This window comes from Mixophyes fleayi, chromosome 9, assembly GCF_038048845.1.
Source record: "Mixophyes fleayi isolate aMixFle1 chromosome 9, aMixFle1.hap1, whole genome shotgun sequence".
Taxonomy (NCBI): Eukaryota; Metazoa; Chordata; class Amphibia; order Anura; family Limnodynastidae; genus Mixophyes; species Mixophyes fleayi.
The window spans coordinates 22,986,976-23,000,278 of record NC_134410.1 but is presented as its reverse complement, the minus strand read 5'-3'; the positions used below and the strand labels follow the sequence as shown (position 1 = coordinate 23,000,278).

The 13,303-nt window shown below is 40.6% G+C and overlaps 1 protein-coding gene and 1 long non-coding RNA gene across 2 annotated transcripts in view; both read left to right on the top strand.

Annotated features, from left to right (window-relative positions):
* Positions 1–4,459, top strand: part of AXL (AXL receptor tyrosine kinase) — a 66,462-nt gene extending 62,003 nt beyond the window's left edge. Inside the window, exon 20 of the mRNA XM_075186920.1 lies at positions 1,935–4,459. Within this exon, the coding sequence (XP_075043021.1) occupies positions 1,935–2,346 (412 nt within the window). The 3' untranslated portion in view covers positions 2,347–4,459. The remainder of the gene's footprint in view (positions 1–1,934) is intronic.
* Positions 4,460–5,036: 577 nt separating this feature from the next.
* Positions 5,037–6,862, top strand: LOC142102211 (uncharacterized). The gene is made up of 2 exons (XR_012679224.1): positions 5,037–5,339; positions 5,450–6,862. It is a non-coding gene; the product is annotated as an uncharacterized LOC142102211 (long non-coding RNA).
* The last annotated feature ends 6,441 nt before the right edge of the window (positions 6,863–13,303 follow it).

Below are 13,303 nucleotides of genomic sequence, written 5' to 3'. Positions count from 1 at the left end.
TCTAGGATTCGTATGGTCACTCAGGCAAAATGCAGTTATAAAAATACAACAGTATATTTATTGTAATACAAACATCACTAGAATATTATGTACACACAGGCAGATTTACCACATCATCCGTCCCTTACCCCACTAGCTTAAGGAAATATAGTCACCTGGCTGTCCAGACTTCACGGCCCGTGGATCACTCTCAGCTGCATATATAGACTGCAGTTAGAAATTGACAATTCAAAACTAAATCTTGCACCTTCATGAATAAAATCGCAGAATGAACCCCCTTCCCCCCTGGAGTCGTTCCTTATATCCCAGGTCTAATTTCCACAGTCTTTTTCCTCCCTGGGCAAACCCCTGGGTCTATTCTTCTTAACCATTGGTCAGTGCAGGACTAGGGGGTTTGGACAGGGCAGTGAAGATGAGATGTCCTTTCACAGAAGCCCCCTGCTGGGATGCAGACAGAACGTCTGGACTAGTCCTAAGGAGAACAATTGATGCTAATTGGCTTCCCCTACTTCCAAAGATAAAGTAGCAGTGAGCCCCTCCTAAAATTAACCCCTTACACTACTTTGTGATGTCACAGGGTCTCCAGCTGTTCCATGCTTCCTGTAGAGGAAGGAGGGAGGAGAATGACTGCAGCTCCCGCCCTCTCACCTGTAATGTGGACACCACCTGATCTTTACCCATTACCCTCCTGGCTTCAGTTTAAGGACAATGAATAACATTACTGCAAGTCATCAATATATAATACACAATATACATATTTACATTGAACTACAATGTCCCCTTAACCACATGTAATTGGACAATGCAGTTGTAGTCTGGTGAGCTGGGGAACAAAAGAAGGGCTATAAAAAGTATTTGCTATAATCCACATTATGTGACAAACGAGAAACAGAATGATTAGCGTATCACATTCGTTTCGTCACACCCTCTTTAGAAGATGCTTGATGGGAGTCCTTCCCCTGTGTTCACCGATCGGCGCTGTGGTATCTCGTTAGGTTGGGATTGGTAGAGTAGATTGCAGCATGTCGAACCCTTCTCTCCAGTTCTATTATAACGCTGCCTGATATAATAACATCTAAAAAAATATTAATATAAAATCTGGAAACTCGATTCCTTTTTCAAAACAATACCTGCACCCCATAATATTGTGCACACTGAATGGGGTCTACTACTAGCGAGATCCACATATAATAGCTTCCTATGGGGTAATCACTAATTTATCCCAGATCAGTAAATGGCTTCTGCTGTGGACCTGAGCCAGAATGATAAATGGGTTATTTTCCGAGCTGAAAGACATTAAACCACATCCAGTTGACATTGCCTAGAGATTCATGGAATAAATATTTGAAACCCAGGCTACTTGTTTACTAGTGTAACACGTACATGTGGGTGAAGTTTTCCCTCACCATTCTTCCAGCTTTTTTATATTTAACCAGAATTATGCAGCACTATAGTTCACAGACACCTGTGTATACATCAAAGTACTAATTCTAATTATGTTACATATTGCTATGTTAATGTTTATATAACTACTTGTCAGTAAAGATTATTTATGAATGCAGAAAAATTGCTGAGATGCAGCACAAAGTGTATTTTTTTAATCATATATTGCATCTATTTTTCTCGTTAGCACCTGTTTTTATAGGTAGACACATAGATCGTCACATAAAGATGGCACCTTTTGACGTGCCTGCAGATAGAACAATGGGCAGGTCTATATATTTGAGGCTCAAATAGGCATGACTGGCGCTACCATTAGGTGAACCTATGGTATCAATTGTTACCAGGCACCTAATAATAATATCACTTACTTAATGTTCTCAATGCCCCTGCCACACCTCCATATGGAGTTATTTTATTATTTCAGTTTGCATAAACAAGCAATGCAGAAAAATGGCAGCTGGTGTGATCAGTGATGTCTCTCTTCTCTCTAGATACGATTTAATGTCCAGTTGTTGGCAGTTGAATTCCAAGGATCGACCATCTTTTGAAACACTCTATGAAGAACTGGAGAAAATTCTCAAGAATTTACCCCCAGCCAAAGACCCTGAAGAGATTCTTTATGTTAACATGGAAGAGGCCACCTCCACTTCCTTCAGAGATGATGCAGAACTCGGAGCTGTCGGTGGTTTGGATGTGAAGGATTTAGGTGATGACATTTTCTCAAAGGCCAGTTCTATCACTGCAGACGTTCACCAGCCTGAGAGCACCAATCGGTACGTCATGTGCCCAGGACGCGAACCAACAAGGCTCCTGTCAACAGTGTCCATGGAACAGCCGCGCTTCAGCTCTGCTTTAGAAGAGGGGACATTGGAAGAGCTGTTGGCTGGCCAAGGATCCAGATAATAGACATAAGCCTGATCATGTGTGAAGTCTGTGTTAACAAGGATTAGATTCTCAGCATTGTGTTTCTAACACAATTTCAACAGAGTTCTAGTCTCCACTTAGCTTTCTTACTAGCCTCTTAACCAATTCTGCTGAACATTCCCCTTCCATATAAAGGCATTTACGTAGCAAGACGTCTCGCTGGTCTTCCAAGGAGGTACTTTACTTTATAAGGAGGTTCCTGTTCCAATTCACTGAGATGACCATCAGTGCTAAGTAGAAGATATGATATCCCAGTGTTTTCTGGGAATATAGACATGTGACCAAAGACCAGGGATGACTCCTGAGCAGCCATGACAGCAATGCCCTGCTAATGGCACGACGAGCCATGTTTATTATGGTACATACAATACATTATGTAAATTAATTTGTGTTGACGCTGAAGCTATCAACAGACTCTCAGAGCATTCCTATAATGCAAGGATTGAAGGTGCATTGAAAGATTATTGGATCACGATGGAACAGTAACGCTCTTTTACAATTTCCAATGCACAACAAAGACTGTCTTCCATCTTGGATCATCAAATGATTTTACCACTCTCACCTTGCTAGCGATGTTTATAAGGGCCAATTCCATGTTGTATAGAAACTTTTAATGGATTTAAATTCAATTGGTCCCGAGTAGGTCCTAATTACAGTATTGGCGGGAAACACTCATGTCAATATGGAATTTCTTTCTTTTTGATTGTTTGAAAGAAGACTGTTTTGTTATCCAGCAGAGGTTTTAGAAGAAGTATTTTTTGAGAACCTCACACTGCCTTATATTAATATTAATTTTGTTCCATCTGCTCTCCTCCTGTGTTAGTCAGATAGTCCCAAGTGTCAGTATCTGCGAAAATAAGGGTTATAAAAACGTATTTCTTCACCTACAATTTCTGATGCTCGAAGCATGAAATGATCAGCTTCATCTTTAATGCCTGAGCACTTTTTATAGAGTTGCTTATAGGGAGGAGAGATGTTTCATGTAACCCTGTCCTCAAGCAGGACCACTTCACAGGAAAGAGAAATCCAGGAGGGTGGCCTACTCTTCCAGGAGTCCAGGAGGACGCTGCAAAAATCTAGAGTCTCCTGGATATTCCAAAAGAGTAGGCAAGTTTGTGTAACCCATAGCAACCAATCAGATATTAGCTTCCACCTGTCTAGGTCTGGCCAACCTGTGGCTCTCTAGGTGTGAAACTACGAGCCCCAGCATGCTTTGCCAGTAGATAGCCAGACGATAGCTGGCAAAGCATGCTAGGACTTGTAGTTTCCCAACACCTGGAGAGCCACAGGTTGACACATTGATTCTGACAGCTTGGGCAAACATCTGCCGTACACAACCACATGGCTCCAAAGGATCAGGTCTGTCCAATTTGATTGTACATGTGTGTGTTGTCCAAATCGTTCATAGATCTGGTTGTTTGGATCTGCCATATATGAGCAGCTTTCACTAATGAAAATTTGATTGGTTGTTATGTACAAGGTAATTAAATAAGAAGCCATATAATCTATGTACAAAGATCAAATTAAAATCACATTGGGCCACAGTCAGAAAATAGGAGTTAATAAAAATGGTGTTAAAGTTATGACTCTTAAGAATAACTCCTTAACTCACAATGTCTAAAATATTTTTTTATGAATTTGGCTATATATAGTATTTTTTAAAGTTGCTATTTAAAAGCAAATGTAACATATTTTTGGTGAACTGGGCCTATAATGTAGCTGTGTGAGTAGCACTTTAGCAAACATCATGCACTCTACCTGCTTTGTGGGTTAAATGATGTGTATTCCTACTCTGATAAGATTATCATACTTACCATCTTTTATTTCATCCCATCCGGGATCTCTTCACTATATAACATCAAGTACAATCACCTGTATCCATCAACGTTTCTTGTAATTCTGCACAGAGAACGGCATTGCACTAAGATATATTTACTTTTTGACATAATAACGATCTGCTGCATTTAGGGAATTAGAAAATGCAAGAAAAGGGAACAATTTACATCTACTTTTTATTTTATTTCCTATAGTCAGTGAGAGATGGAACATTTAGAGTTGGGCGCAAGTGCGTTTGCACTGCCTTAATATATGCCTCACACTGTAATATGTGTACATCTAAACCAGTATTTTCAGCTGCATGTATCTTAACACTTGCGGACCCATGCAAGTACTCTCAAATACTGTACAGTAAGGGCATGCAGGTAAGCCCGCCCCTTTGAAACCCTTCCTATTTTTGGTTGCACGTATCTTTTAAATACATTCCTTACTAAGATTAAATTCTGCGCCAACAATAGTTTCCGTTTTTGAGGTTAGACTCCATGGGGTATATTTACTAAACTGCGGGTTTGAAAAAGTGGGGATGTTTCCTATAGCAACCAGTCAGATTCTAGCTGTTATTTTGTAGAATGTACTAAATAAATAACTAGAATCTGATTGGTTGCTATAGGCAACATCTCCACTTTTTCAAGCCCGCAGTTTAGTAAATATACCCCCATGTGTCATAGTTACTTTCTGTCTGTATCACTCTGCAGTAGGAACAGCAGACTCCGTATCTCATAGTTACCTTCTGTCTGTATCCATGTAGTATATTTACTAAACTGCAGGTGTAAATAAGTGGAAATGTTGCCTATAGCAACCAATTAGATTCAAGCTATTATTTATTTAGTATATACTACAAAATGACAGCTAGAATCTGATTGGTTGCTATAGGCAACATCTCCACCTTTTCAAACACCTTTTCAAATTTTATGTAAATATACCCCTTGTCTCATAGTTACCTTCTATCTGTATCACACTGCAGTGGGAGGTGACAGACTCCAGTCTCATAGATACCATCTGTCTGTATCATCCTGCAGTGGGAGGTGACAGAATCCATGTCTCATAGGTACCTTCTGTCTGTATCACCCTGCAGTGGGAGGTGACAGACTCCAGTGTCATAGGTACCTTCTGTCTGTATCACCCTGCAGTGGGAGGTGACAGACTCCAGTGTCATAGGTACCTTCTGTCTGTATCACCCTGAAGTGGGAGATGATAGACCCCAGTCTCATAGTTACTTTCTGTCTATGTCAGCCTGCAGTGAGAGGTGACAGACTCCATGTCTCATAGCTCCCTCCTGTCTCTATCGCCCTGCAGTAGAAGTCCATTGGGTAAATGTATTAAACTGTGGTTAAACTACATTTTTTTGACGTTCTTATTTAAAATGGCCTTTAATAAAATTGCTATTTTAAATATGGTCGTCCAAAGCGCAGAAAAGCGGTGATTTGGCGAAACAGCAGTTTAATACATTTAACCTCTTGTCTTATATCTCTATTTTGTCTTTGTTCCACTTTTTTTTTATTTAAAATGCATGTAAAACCGGCTAGGTGACACTGCCACACACCCAAGCTCCCTCTTTGCATAGAGTATTTCTTATCAATTGTCTCAATTTTATCTCCAATTATTTAATTGTTACACCCAGGACTGCACTGTACACAGGTACAATCACTAACCAGACAATGCCTTCCTCCCATACCTAGTCGTGCCACAGGAGGGGTAATGTCGGTACTGGAGAGAGAATCGCACAATGGGCCACATTATGGACCGATCACGAGTAATTTTTTCCATGTACATTTTCGGATTACCCGTGATAAGGCCAACACAGCCTCAACCAGCTTATTGTATAACATGCTGTATATCACAGTTGCCATGTATAGCGGTACAGAGACCTTTATCACATAGTGATCACACTGCTTACTATAATAGTATTGAGTATGTGCATCTGTAGAATACAGTGAGCTGAACAATGACACTATGGGGCCATTTTCGGTACCGAGCCACGATGCCTAAGAGTACAGACAATAAAGTCAATGGTATCACTAGTTCCTGATAGTCTGCAATATTGAATATTAGTTCAGCCAGCAACATTGCTGCTTACACTGTGTGCAGATGACCGGTGCATTTCAAGGGCATTGTATAATAGATATAATTTTGTGTTGCATTCTACTAATAGGATGTCAGATCATTGAAATAGCTGCATGAGTGCAATCTGATCAAATATTAATACTTTCACAACAACAGAGGAATGGGATCTATTTTCTGGAATGACTGGTTTTCCGATAAGGGGTTCTTTTGTAATTTGGCATTCATATCTTCATTAAATTGTTTAGCAGAGCTCCTTACAGTGACTGCAGGAATATACATTTTGTGATTGTGCATGTGTACAGTATGACAATCACCAGCATGCAGCAATAATGTACTTTTTTTCATTCTACGTTCTGTAACTTCCTGAAAAGAGATCCCATACCTGTATACAAAGCCTCTTTGGGACAATGTGACATATTTACGTTACAGATAGAACTATCCATAACCGGATATTCTAGTTACGTGTTAAAAATCAATTTTGTTACAAATGTATATACATATTTTTTGTATCTGAAATGAAATATATATATATTTCTTTACACTTTGCTGATAGAAAAGCTTGAACAGTCAAATAAATGCTTATTTTTTAATCAGATTATGTTAATCTCTGTGTTCAATACACTTTTTGAATAAAGGTTTTTCCTTTTCATTTATTTTTTTTAAATGTCTTATGAAACCAAAGAAAGTTTGAGAGGAAGTCGGGGATTGAAATTTACATGTCCATACCAGACTGTCAGGTTTCTTGCTGTTTTTTTTCCTTTAGAAAAAAGCGTGACAGACATTAACGTTCTATAGTTTAAAGTGCACCTATCACCTATGACAGTGTTGGCTAATCTGTGACACTCCAGGTGTTGTGAAACTACAAGTCCCAGCATACCCCTTCAGCAATAAACTGTTATATATTGTCAAAGCATGCTGGGACTTGTAGTTTCACGACACCTGGAGTGTCACAAGTTGGACAACACTAACCTATGACATACTTAGGGCAAGTGGGGGGGTGGGGTGGGGCGTTATGATTTTGTTCTCGTCATCATGGCCACGATGACACAATTCAGCAGGGCGTGACAACCGATGTACAATGTGGCAGATCCCATCCTCGAGTAGTGGAGGCGAGCCTAAAGACACAAATCGCATCATCAAGGCCCCACTCACTTTGCAAGAAAGAGAAGCGGGATCCGGGACGGTGGTCTGCGCTTCTGGACTCCCCAAAATTCTGGAGTCTCCCAAATGTTCTGGAAGAGTAGACAAGTATGACAAATGATCAGTGGACTTAGACCTAGAGCAGTGGACTTAGACTTAGAGCAGTGGACTCGCTGCTCTTCATTCTGCCGCCGTCTGCTCCTACCTGTTTCCTCCCCGTTCTTGTATATTGGTTCAGCCCAGTTTGATAAATGGTAATAGCTGACTGTTTGCTATGTCTTACAGCTCATGCGAGCTCATTGTACTAGAATGGTAAATAAGTTCTTAGCTGCAGTCGTTGTTTACTATGTCTCGATCTATGGAAACCATCATGTCACAGGCTAAACCTCTTCATTAAAGGCACTCTTGTTGTTCACACCAAGACACTTGTTTCTTGGGAGTTGAATCATCATCATCACCATTTATTTATATAGCGCCACTGATTCCGCAGTGCTGTACAGAGAACTCATTCACATCAGTCGTATAGCCTTTTTCAACAATTTGCCCTCGCCTACAAAATATGTATGGCAATGTTCCATCTGAGCATTAATCATAGAGAATATAAAGAGACAAAATATAAAGCAATTACAGCAAACAATACCATGTAATCATTCCCAAGGGATAGAGGTTTTCTTTTCTAGGGCTTTACCATGTGAATATCTGCACAGTAAATCACTGGCCTAGACTAGTTTTGGGACTATGGACAGGGGACCCTGAATATCTCCATGTGTGCAGGATTTTCTCAATCAGGGAGTCAGTGCAAAAGAAAGCCATGGTTTATGCTTAAGTAAATCACTGTACACCACCGTACATAAAGTGTTAAAATCACACTGTTATCAGCAAATTCGCAGACGCACACACACATACAGTGATATCAGAATGGTCCTGTTTCCACCATGAATCCACAGTCTACAGTAATTGTCCATAAAAGATGATGCCTGGGCAGGGACATTTTATTATTTAGTGGACCTGTGTGCCAGAATAGTGCTTGGGCACCTTTCCTTTAATATGTGACATGGGAAGAATGGTGGGGGAACATATGTGACCAAGGGGAGGGTTTGGAAAGCATATGTGACATATGTCCTTTCCACTCTCCCGTTGTCACATATGCTTCTCCTCTATTTAGTACTCCCTTTTTATAGACAGTTCTCCTGGAGACTTAAACCAGCTCTACGCCAGATGTCTCTCTCCCTACAATTTGGGATGTCCATTTGATGGAAACTTATCAGCATTTCTGTTGCCAAGAAAATAGAAGAAATAGGGATTACTGGAATCAAGGATTGGGACGATTAGGGCTCAGCATCAGATCTCCCATTAGTAGAAGTCGCTCAGCTATTTAACATTATTGAGGGGCCAACTCAATTCAATCAGATACTCTTCTGGCTAGCAAATTACAACAGCACCAGTCACACAATGCAATAAGATCCATCAGAGACTTAAGCGGTCTTTTAACTTATGACCCTACTAAAATCATGGAAGAATTTCACTCTGTTTACAATAAACTTTATAACCTCCCAAAATCAATGGGCCCTTCTCAAGTGTTAGCAGGGCCGCCATCAGGGGAGGTACAGGGAGTACAGCAGTATGGGACCCAACAGCAGAGTAGGGCCCCACCAGCCATGTGCCCAAACAAATTTATTAGGGGAAGGGACTTCGGCAGTGAATTAAGGGAGGTAGCGGGTGCAGTTTCTAGGCAGCAGCTGCTTCTGAAATATAAGAGGTGCTTTGGGGGAGACCTTTGCTCATAATAAAAGGAATTGGTAGCGAGACACCTTGTAGCCAGTATGACTTCCAAGATGTTGGGTCCCCACAGCTGCTGCCATTTGCTCCAGTCCCAGCCCCCAGTCTCCAGCTCCTGGATAGAGAGCTGCGACAAGGCAGAGAGGCTCCCAGCAGCATCGCTGTTGCCATGTAATTAATAACTTCACAGCACTGTCAATATAGAGGAGCCGAAAGGAGACAGCAAGAAGAAGCAAAGAGGTAAGTAAACTGCAGGGGTTAGATGGAGCCAGGGATGGGCTTACTTTAGAGAATGTGGCGGAGGGGGGGCAAATGTTGAGCAGAGAATAATTAAAAAATGAGGGTGGGGTGAGAGAAGGAAGGAGTGGGACCCTGCTTGTTACATTTGTACAGGGCCCCGTAATTTCTGGTGGCATCCCTGAGTGTTAGTAGCCAAAATTGATGACTGCCTGGGGAAATGTTCCCCTTCCAATTTAAGCCATGAGGCTATTAAATCGCTCAATGCTCCAATATCCATAATCCATATAAGAGACCTTAATTAGTTACTATTAAATCCATGAAGTGAGCTTCAGCCTCTGGCCCCGATGGTTTTCCAGCACTCTATTATAAATTTGTTTGAAATATTCTATTCCCTGGACTCAATGAGCTCTTTAATTTGATTAATGATGGCTCCTCTTTTGGTTCAGCCACAACCACTGCTACTATTTCAGTTATTCATAAGGTAGGTAAGGATTCTTCTCTTTGCGGAAGTTACAAACCAATCTCTCTCCTGAACATAGAGCTAAAGATATTTACTAAATTTCTTGCCAATAGGCTTAACATTTGGCTCCCTAGATCGCTCTCCTGGTATTTTCCAGAGTCTATCACCAAGTGACAAATACATGGGTGACAGACTCTGGAAAATACCAGGAGAGCGATCGATCGGGGTCACCCGATCAATCAAAACTCTCTCGCTACTAATGGTCCAAGATGCCAAAACGGAGTTTGATCGCATTGGTTGGTCCGTTATGATTAAAACTTTGAGGGTGAATTCCTCACTGGGTTTCTAGCCTTCTATACAATCCCTCTGCCTCAGTTTTAGTCAACGGGTCTCTTTCCTCGTCTTTCCCCATTACAAGTGGCACCCGTCAAGAATGTCCGCTCTCGCCCCTTATTTTCACTCTCATAATCAAATCACTAGCCACCAGAATTTGACATAATCCTGAAATTTCAGAACTTAAAATAGGATGTGGAGAGTACAAATTAGCAATATATGCTGCTGATATTCTTTCTATCTCCAAACCATTGGCATCCTTCCACATGTCTTCAATGAGCTACACCAATTCAGCTTCCTTTCAAACCTTAAAATCAACTCAGACAATGCAGAGACCCTGGACTTGTTCCTCTCAAAAAAATAAAATAAAATTGGAGATCAATTTTCAACTTAAATGGCAATTATCTAAATTTGAATATTTAGTAATTTATGTCAATGGTGGGTAAATGTATTGGGCTCCGATTCTAGAAAATCGGCAACTTTGTCAACTTTGTCGACAAAATTTAAAATGGCAATGTGCTTAAAGGCAAAACTTGTGCTGGAGAACCACAAAAAATGTACTGTAGTCCAGAGAAGGAAATGATATATGAAAAAGAATATATAAAAAAAGAATAAAAGAATATGATAAAATATTTTAAAGCGTCTATAGCAGATTTGCTCCCTATATTTATGGACAGCAGAACAGTACAGCTTTTCATGCTCTGCATGTTGTATGTTAACGCCAATGAAGGGTCATGGCCAGCTGTCAGTGGGGGTGTGGCTGGCTACCAAAGATACATGGTTATACACTGGAGGGGGGGTGGTTAGCCCACTGAGGACATGGCTAGCACCATAGTGTAGCATATAGTGTAGCATATAAAATAAAAAAAATACCCTGCATATACCCTGCAATACCCTGCATGTCAGCTCTTCACAGAAAACCTTGGTGGTGGCATAATTCAGAAGGCAAAGCAGCTCTCCTCCCCCATCCAAAAAACTTAATACAAATACACTCATAAGATAACCATTGCCCCTCCAAACTAACACCAAATATTAAAAGGCTAGGTCTAATCACCAAAACCAGAATCATAAAATAACGCCCCCTAAAGAGATCGCCCTGCTAAAACTAGCATATCCAAATATCACCAGCGATCTGTGCCACAAAACAATCAATTAAACCCCCACCCACCCATTCCATAATTTTATATAAACTTAGTGGTCCACCCACCTATAACCAAACAAATCCCATCTTACCCTGAGCCCCATAAACCCCCCGAGTTCTATAAATAGAACACACACTGTAATAACTCCCACAACCCTACAACTTCCACCAACACAGACACATTACAGTATAATCAGAGCTATAAACATTCCCTACCCCTAAGTACACCACAGCTATAACACTAGCTCTGAATAACACCCAAAAAAATACCAAGAGCTAGACTTATAAGAGCTATAAACTACGCTATAAACACCTGACATTTCTCTACAAGAGAAAGAAAAGAGGGTTCACTAAACCAAATATCCCCTTTACTATACAGTCAATATACACCGCACTAGAGCTATAGACATTGAGCAAAAGAGCTGTAGCATTGAAATCTGCAAAAGCTATAAACACCCGACTGCAAAAAAGCACGCTAGTATATTGTCTGTTCAAGTACCAGTCTATCTCTGTTGTTTTCTCCACCCCCAACCCCCATCTCGTCTCCCCCCCACACCCTCTTGTCTTTCTCCCCCTCCAGGATCACCAAGTTGCGCCACGGCAGAACCAACAAAACAAAAGCTAGTGTGTGGCATAGATAGGGAAGGATTTATTAATTTTAGACAGGCCAGGTGGTTGTTTTTGATTATCTCTTTGTTACACACACATCACGCAGGCTCAGGTGAGTGCTGATCATGACAAATTGGTGGCAAGATTGTGGGATATATTTAAAATTTTTTAAGAACTTAAATGAATTAGGGTTGTGTGATTCCAGGAAATACAGACTAATTTACCAGTGAACTCAATGCTTAAAACAGGCGTTCCCAAAGTGTGCGCCACAGTTCCAAGGGGTGCCGCGGCGCTGTCACATGGGTGCCGCGGCCAGAAAGATTCCTGGTCGCCTGGTCAGATTGTTCAGCTTCTGCATGTACCCAGTCAATGTAGATTGGTAACTTTGTATATGGAGGGGGTAATAAGATTGTATAAATACATTTTTCTCTCTTTTGTGCCTAAAAATGGAAAGCACTAATTTGAGGAATTAATAGACTACAACAAAAATCTCTATTCATAATTGAATGCGTATTTATGTACCTATTCATAAATTAAACTTTAATAAATAGTTTACTTAATTATCTTACATTTTAATAGTATATTTAGAACAATTCACTAGGAATTATTGGCTACAAACCTTCTGGGGGGAAGTTATCTCCCCCCGAAGTACTGCCGCGTTAAACGTATTATCGTTATTATGGTAATATTAACCCGGCTTTCAGCTGGCGTTGAAATGACCATAATAGCGGTATTTACGTGCACTGTTACTGTAATAACGGTAATAGTGTGCAGGCCATGTTACTTGAATTTCCCCCTCTTGTATGTTTGTTCTCTTTGCACCTTAGAAATCTCTTGTTTCCCACTTATGCTTAAATCCTGATTGGAGATCTCCAGGGCTTCCAAACGATCTGCTGGGAATGTACAGTCTGGAAGGATGACAGAGCAGTGACAGACCCCTAATTCATCCAGAAACCCTGTTGAGTTCACCTGTTTAAAGAAATTAAACGATTGAAGATAAAAAAAAATAGATATCTGTAAAATTATACACACAGAAAGCATTAATGAGACTATAGAACTAAATGGTTTTGCTTAACCAATTAAAAACTAGAGATTGACTGGTTACATAATTTCTGGAACTGCAGGAAGATTAGTAAATTTTGGTATAAGGTTAACTTTATTAACAACACATTCAAATCAGGGGTGGCATTGGCCGCAGAACTACTTTTGTTGGCTGACTTCAGCAGTTGGAAGGAAGGCCTACCCGTCTCTGGGATATTACCTGCTCTGACAGTAATGGTTACGGTAGCAAAGAAATTGATTCTGCGATTTTGGGCATCGCCAGTGCCTCCATC